Source organism: Accipiter gentilis, chromosome 18 (genome assembly GCF_929443795.1).
Source record: "Accipiter gentilis chromosome 18, bAccGen1.1, whole genome shotgun sequence".
NCBI classification, from domain to species: Eukaryota; Metazoa; Chordata; class Aves; order Accipitriformes; family Accipitridae; genus Astur; species Astur gentilis.
The window spans coordinates 20,271,788-20,285,208 of NC_064897.1; the positions used below are offsets into that span (position 1 = coordinate 20,271,788).

General features: G+C 39.3%; 1 protein-coding gene across 7 annotated transcripts in view; it reads right to left on the reverse strand.

Annotated features, from left to right (window-relative positions):
- Positions 1–13,421, reverse strand: part of DGKI (diacylglycerol kinase iota) — a 218,909-nt gene that overhangs the window by 123,772 nt on the left and 81,716 nt on the right. For 6 of the 7 annotated variants that reach the window (XM_049821631.1, XM_049821632.1, XM_049821630.1 and 3 more), the window contains exons 2-3: positions 12,877–12,985; positions 2,736–2,831 (exon numbers count right to left, since the gene is read on the reverse strand). In XM_049821631.1, coding sequence (XP_049677588.1) covers positions 2,736–2,831; positions 12,877–12,985 — 205 coding nt within the window. The remainder of the gene's footprint in view (positions 1–2,735; positions 2,832–12,876; positions 12,986–13,421) is intronic. The other variant, XM_049821635.1, reaches the window with a different exon arrangement.

Here is a 13,421-nt window from a genome sequence, read left to right on the forward strand (position 1 = left end):
TATTAATTTCAGTAGGGTTTTTAAAATAATTTCCATTGAGTCCCCTGGGCCAAAGCATATCAAAGGCAAGAGAATGCATCCAGGAGAGAGAGAATATATTTACTTTTTTTTTTCTTGCATATACTCAATTTAATAAACCAAAAGGAATTAATTTTCATAGAACTTTAACTTACAGACTTATGCTTGAGGGACAGAAAATTTATAAACACATGGTAAGTTGAGACTGATGTGCTGCAGATTTTTACATTCAATTTATACATGTTCATTTAAATATCCAATAAATTATTTCTTTAAAATTTTCAATATATTGTAAATAAACTCACAAAGGAATAGGGAACACAGCTCTGACTCACATTATAGAATAATTATTATAATTTTTCTGAGTCTCATAATTATCTAGATACACCCTAACTGTATATGTTCACACATATGTGGAGTGGTGTTCTAATGTTTCACCTGAAGAATCATGACATTGTGTAACAGACTAAGCCTTCACGTGCTTTGTGACTTGTTAACTTCAAGTATGTTTTTAGTCTCTGTGTTTACCAAGAAGAGTGAGACAACATAATGGAATCGGTCCCCAAGATGAAAAACTGTGAAAAGCAAACAAAGGTAATGCCTTACAAGCAGCTATTTTTTTTAATATCTTGCTTTTTAAGTTGTTCTCATGATTTTTGAATGCTGGTGATATTGCAAGTAGTTACAACCATTTATAGTGAGAGGCTAGTAAAAATTCAGGCTGTCTTTTCCATTACTTCTAACTTCTTTGATTTATCATGAAATGTCAACTCCATATTCCAGAGATAATGAGTAAATGTTCTGTATAGGCTAAAGTTTTATGCAAAGCCTGTGCAGCTACAGCTTAATTATTTCTCACCACTTCTCCACTGAAAACATTTGATCTTAAATAGTGTACATGTAAAAGAGCTAAGTCAAAGGAAGACCAGGACAGGAACAGAAAGATACAGTGTCTTCAAAAGATTTAAACTGGAAAAGCAATAGCCTTTTGACAGATGAAGTTAAACTAACCACAGCTAAAGTTAACTGGATTTTCATTTCCATCTCTAGTTCTTAAGCTAATGAAAGCCCCATACACTGTAACATGTTATCAACACAGATACCACCTTCCCCAAAGGGAACCAATATGCTAGTACCTAAAAGTGAGAAGAATCTCAGTCAGATCAAGCAAAGACCAAGAATCGAGCAACTTTAAACTCTGTTGCTTCCTAAATATGACTCTACATCTCCAGGCCTATTAGCTGGAAAAGCTTGTCACCATGCAAGTTGTCTCCTAACCTTCCCAGAAAAAAGTATGAGTCAGTGGGTCTAATTCAGCAGCTACTGCAAACAGTCCTTCCAACTCCTAGAGAGATACACCTCTAAAGCTAAGTCACAGCCTTGCAAATTGTATGCACCATATTACTAAATTTCCCTGCTACTTTTAATGAGCCAAATCATGCGGAAGTATTTACTCAGTTTTAGAACGGCAAACTTCCATTAAGAACATAAAAACAGTCATACTGGGTCAGACCAGAGGTCTGCTCAAACAAATCCTGTCTCCAGCTTTTGCCAAAACCCAGTGCCTCAGGACTGATAAAAGTGCAGGGCAAATACACAATGGCACTTCCCTTGAATGTTACCACACAATCTGCAGTCTGTTACTGTTGGGACTTTGCTTCAGTTCTCTTTGTAAGCAGGCATACACTGGCCTTAATGTTACATGCCATAAAGTAACCAATTTGCTTGACACGTTATGGCGATGGATATTAAATTGGAGCTACGGAAAGCACTAGTATTTTGGATCAAAGTGCCACAAAAACTGGGTGTTATTAGTGAAACAAAATGGTTTGATTTGGATCCAATGATCTGAGGGCTTTTTTTAAATAAAATCAGAAAGATGGTATCGTGAAGTGTCACAGGCAGTACCCACAAACACCCCAGAGAGGAGGGACTCCCCTTATGCTTTGCAGTCCAAAGGCCAGGATGCTCCCTTGAGCATTGATTCAAAGCAAGGACTTGAACACAGGATCCCCACTCTCTCACCAGGTTCCCTAAATACCAAGATAAGAGGAGGGATTTTCTTCTTCTCTTCTGCTGAAGCAATTTAACTGAAATACTTGGTGAAGAGTTGGTGAAGCAGACTGGCAGTATAACAGTGACTCCTCAGTCAAAGAAGAGACACACACGGGTTAGAGAACAATCCAATGAAACATTTCCATACACAGCAGAAAACCTTCAACAGGAGAAAGCAAACCTCAAATATTCTCGAATAGGAGAAGGCAAACACTTGAATATGAGTGCACTCATTGCTGGTGAGTGCATTCAACAGTTCAGAACACACAGTTCAAATCACAAAAATTTGATCAGACCCTACTCTCAGAGATGCCGGCAAGTGATATATTTGTGTACATAAATAAAATAGGCTACTTCCTTTGAACATTTCTGAAATATTTCAATATTCTAACCTTTTTTCCCTTACCATGTTTATAAAGCTACTCCTTACATCCATTCTCACAGTGTAAATAATCTGCATCACTCAAAATTGTTTGGGGCTTTTTTTCCCAAAGAATAAGGTGTTTAGCCAGCAGCCCTTTGCCCCTCTTGCATTCTTTCTGGAACACAAGCATCAACAACATCAGCAAACAATTCAAGCTCCCAAGCATCTGAACACTGTATCAGTCTGAAGTCAGGCTTGTTACCTCAGAAAGAGGGAAGGAAATCTGAAAATAACTCACTGAGAATTTGACTTGGCAGCTTTCCTCCCCCAGGTAGCAGAGATCCCCAGAAACATTTGTCTCCAGCCACAGATGCTCTCCGTTCACAGCATTTTCCTAAGAAAAGATGATTATTAATCTGGTTTGTGAAATTCAGCCACGTGAGCATAGAGAAGAAAAAAAAAATATTTTCACCAGAGATTTAGAAGAAAACAAAACAAAAACAAAACAAGCAAACCAAAAAAAAAAAAAAAAAAAAACAAACACCAACAAAAAACCCCCCACCAAAATCCAAAACCATTACCACACAATCACATGTTGTTTTGTTTTTCTACAACTCAAAGCCGTAACAGTATTACCCTGAATAACCACCCCGGCTTAAAGGATGCTGATGATACAATGAATGATGTGTCACCAATCAGAACCATAGTATTTTTGTGTACAGTTCAGTGAAACTTTGTCCATGTTCTTCCCACATACTGCACAGTTTAACTGGGACTCTAGGTTTCATAAGCATGAGATGTACACGGAATTTTAAAAAAACCAGAAAAATCAAGAGAGATGAAACAAAAACACAACTACTGAACTTTCAATTGGAGACATCCAAAAATTTGAGAGCCGGGCCCAGAAGTGGAAAATAACATACTGACTATAGCTTTAGGATGACAGGATAGTTTAGATGAGGAAAAATGCTTTCTTTAAAATGGCTGGATCAACACTGTATTTTTATGAAACCATCAATAAAACATTAAGTGGCCAGGAGAGACCAGACTTTAATCTTATACCTGAAAAAATGATGCATTCAACTGAGAACACTCTCAAAAAAAAAAATCCACTTAGCACAATAAGTGGTGATTAACAGGGTAACATCTGATTTTTCTTTGACAGCCTCATTTGACCAAATCTGTACCTTAATTCTATAAAAATTCTTGTTCTGAGGAAATCTGGTTGTAGATTACAGTTTTCACTTGACTGTTATCCTGACTCGACTAAAAAGCCTAAGAAGTTTAGTGTACACTACTTGAGCAAAGTGAATAAACAGGATTTCTGTTCAGCCAGAATTAGAGCATGATGGAAAACGCTTTGACAGTCTCTGACATTTGGTTCCCACACTGCAGAAGTCACAAATGATGACGCTTACCAAACAGATGGCGTCCGACAGCAGGATGCTCTGAAATAGCCACACTGGTTAAAATAATTTATTTAAAATACCACTGACAGTTTCAGAGTGGTGAAATGAGAAAACTTCTCTTGCCATGCAGATTTCTTAGGTAATGTACAGAAGCAGAAGTGGCAAAATCCTTTGCCTTTAGCAGCACAAGTGCATCCACAGCAGCCAAGACCTATGCAAGTCTGCATGTGGTGCCTACCACAACTATCATGCTCACTTCAGATAAACCAAGAGGACAACAACAACACTGTTGGGTGGGGTTTTTTTCTGGTGAGAGGTCTAACTGTCCACAGGTCTTGTAATTTCATCAGAAGTGTTCCCATTGCAGACTCAGTATTATCAGACTCATCCAGCACAAGGGGCTGGTTGAAAGTGAGACTTGGATTCCAGTCTACTGCCATTGCACCCTGATTAAACTTCATTTAGTGGCACACTATTCAATACCTCCATTTCTTCTCATTCTTTTGTCTGCCTGTCCACCTGAACTGTAGGCTCCCTGGGTGCAGAGATTTTCCTAAACTGTACAATTCAGTGCAGGATAGCTTAGGTGAGGCTTTTCAGCACTTCTATAATGCAAAATAGTTTTTAAGGACTTGAATTAGCTTAAGAAATTCTTCAAGCCCCACTCAGATGGTAAATTATTCAGATTGTAAGTTCTTTCCCTTCAAGTTTATCCTTATATTAAAGCAATTGTCTCTGGCAAGAACTATATCAGTTTTACAGCACTTCATGGAAGCCTAGTCCCACCATACTAATAAAATTACTATGCCCACGGTGTTGCCCAACATACTAACTTCCTGTCCAGTTTATGAGGAGCTAGACAAGAGGACCGAAGCAGGAGGATATGAGCTCATCAAAGAGCGTTTGACCTGAGCACATTCTCTGCTGACAAAACAGCGCAAACTCAATCATTATAACCCAGAGCTAAATTTTATAAAAGGTGTTTAGGAAGGATCAACTATGAAAGCTAAGTAAGAAAGCACACAGCTCCTGGGACATAATTTTTAATAAGGAACCAAAATTACATTAAAAAAAATAGATTAAACACCCCTTCCTTCAGACCATGTCCACATAAATTGCCATCCAGGATTTCTAAAGATAAAGTGGCCTATTTCCAAAACCTAGTTTAGACTGAGTTTGTTCTCTGTTGTTCCAGACTGTATCATAGATTCGCATGTCTGACTTTACATCACAGTGTAAATAAAAATCAGTCAGTCTACAAGGATGACCTTTGTAGCTCATGCTATGACAGTGTTCTGACAAGACTAGATAATAAAAATGTAAATAACCTGATCTGGTATAAGTGGCACACGTCCAGATACCTTCTGCCACAAAAAAATTCGCAGCACTGTGTGAAAACTCACAATTTCAATTCCAGCAAACTGATATTTGAAAAATCTTCTTTCATCCTGAATCAGAGCAAAAGGCTGAGAGTTCCCAAGATGAAATGCCGTCCCTCAAAAAGCTTTGCCTGTCGATTACTTTGTGTCAGTAAGATCAAAGGGAATTATTTTAACTTCACTGTTTTAAGTTTTACAGGGCACTGTCATTTATATGATGAGACATTCTGTTGCCGCTTATGAAAATCAAGATGATACAGTCAAAGGAAAACGCTTTGACCTTTTCCAAGCCCCATTTTTCATTCAATTCTAACAGGAAATTTTGACAAAAAGCAATACATTTCTATGAAGAATTTTGACTTCAGCGAATCAGTATTTTCTACTCCAGAATTTACAGGCAGTATTCCACCATGTGCTGGACAAAGAAGGTACTCCATCTACCAACACATAAACTGACAGAGGTCACTGGGACTACCGCTAGTATGAGCTCCTGTTTAACACAAAACTAAAACACAGTAAAGGCTACATCATCACTTGTTTATTTTGACACAGATATTTTTCCACAAGAGTTTTGACTTCGGCAACCTTTTCATAAATAATTTGTCATTTGGTTCCTTTGACACTTGATGTCTTTATGTTGGCGTTAGGAGTAAACGGCCACTAAAGAGGCAGTCGTCCTCTTTCTGTCCCTGACCCCTTAGGCCCCAGTCTCACGCCCTTGCCATTTTCCCTGTGCCGGATCTAGTAGCTGTGAAGCTACACATGAATCATTTCAACTGATGGAAAAAACATAGATAGCTTTTATCTACCAAATCAGCTAGACAAATTGACTCACCCTGTGGCCTCATAACTGCTGGATCTGACACAACAAGTGGTGGCTTAAAGGTGGGTTCAGTGGGACTGAAGCTTTTGGTACTAACTCAGCGTTACGGCAGCTTACCTGATCTGTCAAATCATACTTTTAGGCTGACATGCTTTTCTTTGACTTGCTATGTAGAAAAGTGATACTGCCCATCATCGTGGATAAAACAGCAATGACTGCAGCCTAATATTCTGTAGTTAAAAAGAGAACTGGGAGGGAACTCTGTTTCCTCGCCTGACTTCCCAGCCCTTGCAAGTGTGTGAACTCTGTGTCCTGTGAAGAGAAAGAGCCCCTGCTCACTGAAGTGGAGGCAGCAGTGCTTTTCTGGCAGATGCAGCCTGCCTCACAGGGGACACACCAACTCAATATGCTCTCCCAGATGGAGACCTCCCATTTGATTGCTCCTGATCCATTACCACCTTAATAGCAAACAAAAATAATTTCAGTATAACAAACATTCCTTGCGTATGAAACAAAAACCATACACAATCCCCCCTGAAGTGAAAGAGAAATAGGAATTCAAGGACTAGGAGTTTGGGAACAACGTAATTACATGTGCATGATCATAATTTGCTGTGCACATTTCACTGATTCACCTAGGTTTCTTCTCTCAAGTGCCCTAGTGTGGTTAAACAACAGAGCAAGCGTTACAAATTTTTTAGAGCCCTTAAGTATCTCCGTACTAAACTATTCTGCAGTCAGCATGGTTTCGAAAGCAATGCAGATAAACTTGAGCAATTTAATTTGCCATGTCAAGCAGCTATAGATATTCAGCCAAACAAATACACCAGTCAGCCCAACTTTCTATTTCAAAGGAGTTGTAACTCCAATTGTAACAGAAGGAATGGAGCTCTCCTCCACTCCTGCCATGACTGGCGTTCTGCAAAAAAATTATGTAAGACATATCTAAAATAAGCCATTAAGAAGTTTTTTCCCTTCGTTAACACTCCAGTGAGAGAGATGAATCTTCTTACAGATATAGATTTGGGTGATAAACTTACGATTAATAAACTTATGATTACTGTAAAATTAATGCTCAATCTAAATTTAAACAAACCTGTTTGTAAGCAAAAATCATTAGCTTTAGCTCTTATCTTTAAAAGGTCACCATCAAGAAGAAACAAGTTTGTTTGGATGTCTTTTTCCAAAATGTCTTTCTTTCATGTTTGGCTTGTGTTTTACCCTTAACAGAAATTCCAGGGTTTGTAATGCTCATGTTGCAAACAATAGCAATGTCCCAAATGCTTTTCTGTTGATATATATTCTCAATTTTAACTTCACCTTAACACATTTTAATTTGGGAATATTCTTCATGTAGAAGTCACCTTTTCTTTATTATTACAATGTAATACATGGGCATAAAATAAAACAAAACATCACAGAGATATGGTACTACATCGTTACTTAAAAAAAAAATGAAGATATATAGGCTCCAACTTCCAGAACTATTTTTGGGTGTTCAACATTTAGGTCTAGGTTCACCACATTCTCTAGCTTTTTCTGCCATTCTCCTTTCCCCCACCACGCTTTCCAACATCCCTGCATCAGTTGCCCACTCCTGTATTCTCTTCTGAGAAGAATCCTTTGAGATTCTTGTAACCATCATCTGAAAGATCATCTGCATGCAGAAGCAGAACAACAACATTTGTCTTCATGAAGGAGCAATGTCCAGATGCTGTCAACTGAGATGATGATGCCCTATGTTCTCATGAACCATTACTTTGGCTGACAACAGCTTAACTTCAGTCCTTTTGGCAGCAATGGGAAAAAATACCTCTTTGCAAGAAGGACACCTTCTGTAATATCACTGCATCCTCTCTACTGCTGGAAAAAAAAATAGATAACGGCTACCATTTTGAAATACGACAGATCTTTCTTTTCCTCTTCAGAGCTCTCTGGAAAGAACATTAGTTCTCAAATGTTGTTGAAAAAGAAACAGCAAAGTAGGACTACTGTTCCTGAACACAGTCCTTCAAGTGTCATCTGCACACAAAATTTCAGCAATTTTTAAGTATGCATGGAGCTTGCACTCATCACTACTTATTTAAGTGGAACTAAAGCTCCCAGAGCCACTACATGTTTTTATGTGACTAATGGGATATGCATACCCCAGGGTTCTCCTTTCTCATATGAGCATCTGATAATGTACATCTCTTTTCAACTGAATACTCAGTTCCCAATTACAAAACTTAGTCTTGCAGACAGTCTAATGGAAAGGAAATAGCCTTCACTGTAAAAATTAGTATAGCTTTTAGGAATTGATGATACAGAAGCCAAACCATTCACGTGGAAAATAAATACATTTATCCAGATTAATGAGGAAAATATTTCATCATATGTAGAACACGTATTAGCGTATTAACATGTATTTTATTTATCTACAGTGTAGTATATCACTAGGCACTTACAAACACTTACTCGTCTGTGAAAGTGGACAGCACTACTGACTAATGCCAAAAGACACAGAATATAATGCAACAGACTCGTTGCAAAGTCACATTCACTGATTATAAATACTTCACTGGTATAGGCCACCTCACTGTCTATTTATCTAGCCCATACTCCATCAGTTTGCCTAGGAGGATGTTATGGGATATGGTGTCAAAAGCCTTGCAGAAGGCAACATAACAGCCATTACTTCTCCCCTCATCTACCAAGCCAGTCATTTAATTATAGAAGGCTGTCAGGTTGGTCAGGCATGATCTCCCCTCTATAAATCCATGCTGACTACTCTCAATCACTTCATCATTAATATTTTTGGAAATGGCTTCCAGAAGAATTTGTTCCCTGGATTCTCCTCCTTGCCTTTCTTGAAGACAAGATCGACATTTGCTTTGTTGCAGCCCTCGGGAACCTCCTCTGATCATCATGACCTTTCAAAGACAACAGACTGTTCTTGCAATGATATCAGCCAGCTCCCGCAGCACTTTTGTGTGCATCTCAACAGGTCCCACGGTCTTCTGTATGTTCAGTCTAAATATTCCTTAACCTGATAACCCCCTGCAAAGGCAGGTCTTCCTTGCTTCAGCCACTGGTGTCAGTAGCCTGGGATTCCTGAAGGCAGATCTTACCAGTAAAAATGGAGGTGTTTTTTTTTTTTAAAAAAAAAAAAGCATTGAGCATGTTGGTTTTTCAATGTCCTTTGTCACCACGTCCCCTGCCCCATTCAACAGAGACCCAACATTTTTCCTAGTGTTCCTGCTGCTGCTGACATGCCTACAGAAACCATTCTTGTTGCTCTTTATATTCCTGTTACATTCAACTCCAGATGAGGTCTAGCTTTCCTTACCCCATCCATGTGAAATTGGGTAGTGCTTTCTACAATCCTCCTGGCTGGCCTAACAGTGCCTCCACATATTGCCAAACACCAGTTTTCAACTTCTACTCAAATGCATAGTTTTCTATTCTTGTTAAGATCTATAAGAAATTTTTTGTGTCTTTAATACATAAAATTTATGGTACAAGGTTATAATATTTCTACTCCAAAGAACATTCAACTTGCACCCAGAGAACTCCATGCATTCACAGAACACAAAGCATGGATCAGTCAAGTTTTTTTCACTGAACTCCAAGGACGGAAGCTGCCTGTCTTCAAATGCCTCTTATGGGACATAACTAGGGTTCCAAGTCTTGTGGTCATGGGCCATAAATGCCTGCTCAGAAGGCGGCAAGAAATGGGCATCAACAGACAAATGCATTATGGACAAACAAAATGAGACATTTTTGGCCAGTGGGAAGCTCAACACACTAGTATCCTAGTGGCTGTCAAGATTTTTGTAGGCACCAAAGAAACCAAGAGCTAGAAGGCAGTACTTAAAAGGAAATTACAGGATGATGTGATGCACAAAAGCTTATGATTATTTTCCTTGGGAGTAAATGGCAGTATGAAAATATACAAACACCTAGATCCCCAATGGTACACAGGCACTGTATGAGGTGGCTCAGTTTGTACTTACTTGAGAATCTGGGCTAGAATTACTTCATCATTTAACACATGGGAGTGATGTCTAAAATGGGGAAGGGTGGGAGAAGGGGCTATGCATAAATATATCACAGGGACAGGCATTTAAGATGGTTCCTTTTTGGTAAGGCATATTCTGCATTCGCCTGTGGCTATAACATCACCTATTCCAGAGAATATATTCTATATGGCCCTGCTGTGAAAAGATAGCATTGAATTAGACAGTAAAGCAGCTCCAAGTTAACTTGAATTAGGTGTATCAAATGTGATGAAACTGGGCATTTGTAAGTGTGTTAGAGAAAAGAAACCTCGGGGATGATAGGTAGTAGCAACAACAATAATAAAGCAATACTGTTTCTTACATAAAAGGTCTTAAGAGACATCAGAATCATCACCTCCATTTTACAGCTAGAGAGGCTGATGTACCAAGAGGCAAAACAACTCATCTGAACTCACTCATGAGGTTAAGTGGCAAAGCAGGGAATGGAAATCCCACTCTCTGAATCAGTGTCCTGTTCACAAGACCATCTGATAATGGCAAATGACCTGCAAGGAGTTATCAAAACCAGAGACTATAGCCAGGCAATTCTTTCCAGTTATTACTGTGAAGACAACAGGGAGGAAACATTTTCTACTGCAAAGTGACAACTTATGTTCATGTCACTTAGACCTTGGAAAGATCTCCCATCATGGGTCTGTGGAGAATCATCCACGGAAATACTGAAGAGCAGGGTGATATAGATGGGGATGCAACATGCACTGATTAATGCTGCCTTCCAGTGATTAAATACGAAGACTTCCTGTCTGGCTCCAACACATCTTAATCCAAATATCTTTTCACTCTACAAAATACACCTCTGGACTTAAATATCAGTATTTAAAACTTTACTTTTTTCTTTACTGACATTCATTACTCATTATAAACTTTGGTCTATTTCAGCTTCTTCACACATCCAAACCACCTCCCTGTCACCTATTTTGCTGTGCCACAGATTTGAGAAATGCCCTTCTTCCCCACATTCACCAGTTACTACAGCTGGTCAGTTCAGGCTCCTCCCAGCCTCAGATGTCTTCCACTCACTATCCTGCCCCTTTCCCAACATGCCACAGCATTACCTCCCTTCTCCTATCAAAGTGTGAAGTAAAGCAGCAACACCAATCTGAGAGGCTGGAACAGCTAAGAAATTGAACTGATCAAAAAATCTAAACCATAAGCCAGGAAGTAAAGCACAAAAAACCACTCCACACACACACACACTATTAAAACTCACAATATTTAATCAATATTCACCAACTTACATCAAGTCCTGCAGTATTTATGTATTGGGATCACATGAGGAACCACCTGGTAAAACGAGTAGCAGACAATCAACTTTGGAGAATGGTAAATTGTAGTTGTTGGGCTTGGGGTTTAGTTTTTTTGTTTGGGGGTTTTGTTGCTGCTGTTGTTTTCCAAGTCCAATTTTGAAAGGTGTTTAAATTAGCCTGTACCTAACCCTTCACATACGTGACTGATCCCTCAGACTTCTACTAAGCAGCATTGATGACTCAAAGCAGGCATGCGTTTTAATACCTTGCTGAATCAGGACTCCAGTTTCCTGGAGTGAAAGATCAAGGTATTCTCCAAAGCTCTTCCAAGAGGATTCTATGTAAGCTTTCAAACTCATTTTAACACTCTGTGTTAAAGTACAGTACTGTAGAACATCATAGTGAATCTAGTGCAGTTTCCTGCAGCACAGTGGGTAAAATTTCATCCTCTTAAATGTTAAGTGCAGCAGCTGGGGTTGAAGCAGAGCACACCATCTAGAAAGCCATTCAGTCTTGGTATAGAGAACAGAGATAAACATAAGCCATATGCATTAAAACATAAGTTATCTTCACCTAAAAGCCACCTGCATAGCTGGTGCCTTGATACCACAATGTACTGAATTCTTTACCAATAGCCGAGTGTAAGATCTGCCATATGCTTTGCTTTAAATGGGACATTTGTGACTCCTGCTGGCTTAAGGCTTGCGTTCTTAGCATGTACCAGTGCATAACCACAATAGGTGCAAGGGAATGTTTCAAAGCTGTGTCAGGGGAGGTTCAGGCTTGACATTAGGAAACATTTTTATGCAGTCAATCACTGGAACAGGTTTACTCAAGAGGTGGTCGATGCCCCAAGCCTGTCAGTGTTTAAGAGGCATTTGGACAATGCCCTTAATAACATGCTTTAACTTTTGGTCAGCCCTGAAGTGATTAGGCAGTAGGACTAGGTGATCATTGTGGGTCCCTTCCAGCTGAAATATTCTATAATATTCTAGACAGCCCTAAAGTGACCCTTCTGAAGTAGTCCAGAAACATAAGAGGAACAAGATGGGAGGGATGGAAATATATGCTCTCTGTGTCTACAAGCCAGCTTGGGCCCAGAAGAAATACAGCCATACCTACAAAGCATCATGACCAAAGATTTCTACTAGCTACACTACAGACCCAGCCAACTCAACACGCATCTTCAGCCTTAAATTTTGCTCATCAAGCAGAACTATAAACCCCTTGCTGTGCTAAAATCAGATTACCTTTGGATGGCAGACTTTGTCAAGAAGGCAGTGAGCAAGTGTAGCTAGACAGTTCCCAAGCTGGGAAATCTGCATAGTTCTCTCCTGTGCTGCTCAGGTCTCTGCAAGTTTTCACAGCTCTGCCTTGTGCTTCATTTCATAATAGAAGCACGTTCCTAATGACCAGTAGTAATGCTGATAGCAACGCAATGTCTTATGTTGATTTAAGCACGGAGAGAGCACTAGCCAGAGATACTGCTCAAATTAACTGCCAAAAAACCAAACACCTACAGTCCACTCTAAGGCCGCCCTTGGTTCCTTCACAGGTCCATTGGAGACTGCAATGTTGAGGGAATGCACAGGAGCCAAGTGCTGGAGGCCTGACCTGGAGATTGCTTTCCTGCAAATTGAAAAGAAAAAAAACAAATAAATGGAGTGTATATCCAATATTATTACTCGATATAATTGTCCACCCCACCCTTCTCCAGAAGTCAGAAGAGGCAGTACAGCATCTAATTTCAGCTTGGGTGAAATGGTGCTTGAATGCCATCTCCTGCTAAAGCAGTTTAAGAAAAGAGTAAGGTAGCCTGATCACTGAAAATTACTGTTTAATGAAGATCAGTTACTCATCTGGCACTAAGCTGAAATATGAAATCCAGTGGGCTACGTATGGTTGTTTCCCAGTTTCAGCGGAGTCCTCATTCATTACATATATTCCTCACATACTAGCTGAACCTGCCAAATCAATTTATGCATAGTTCCAAATAGCCTTTTTTGGAGGAATGAAGTATGAGTTTATACAAAAAGTGCAATATCTGTTGCTTTTACTTAGTTTA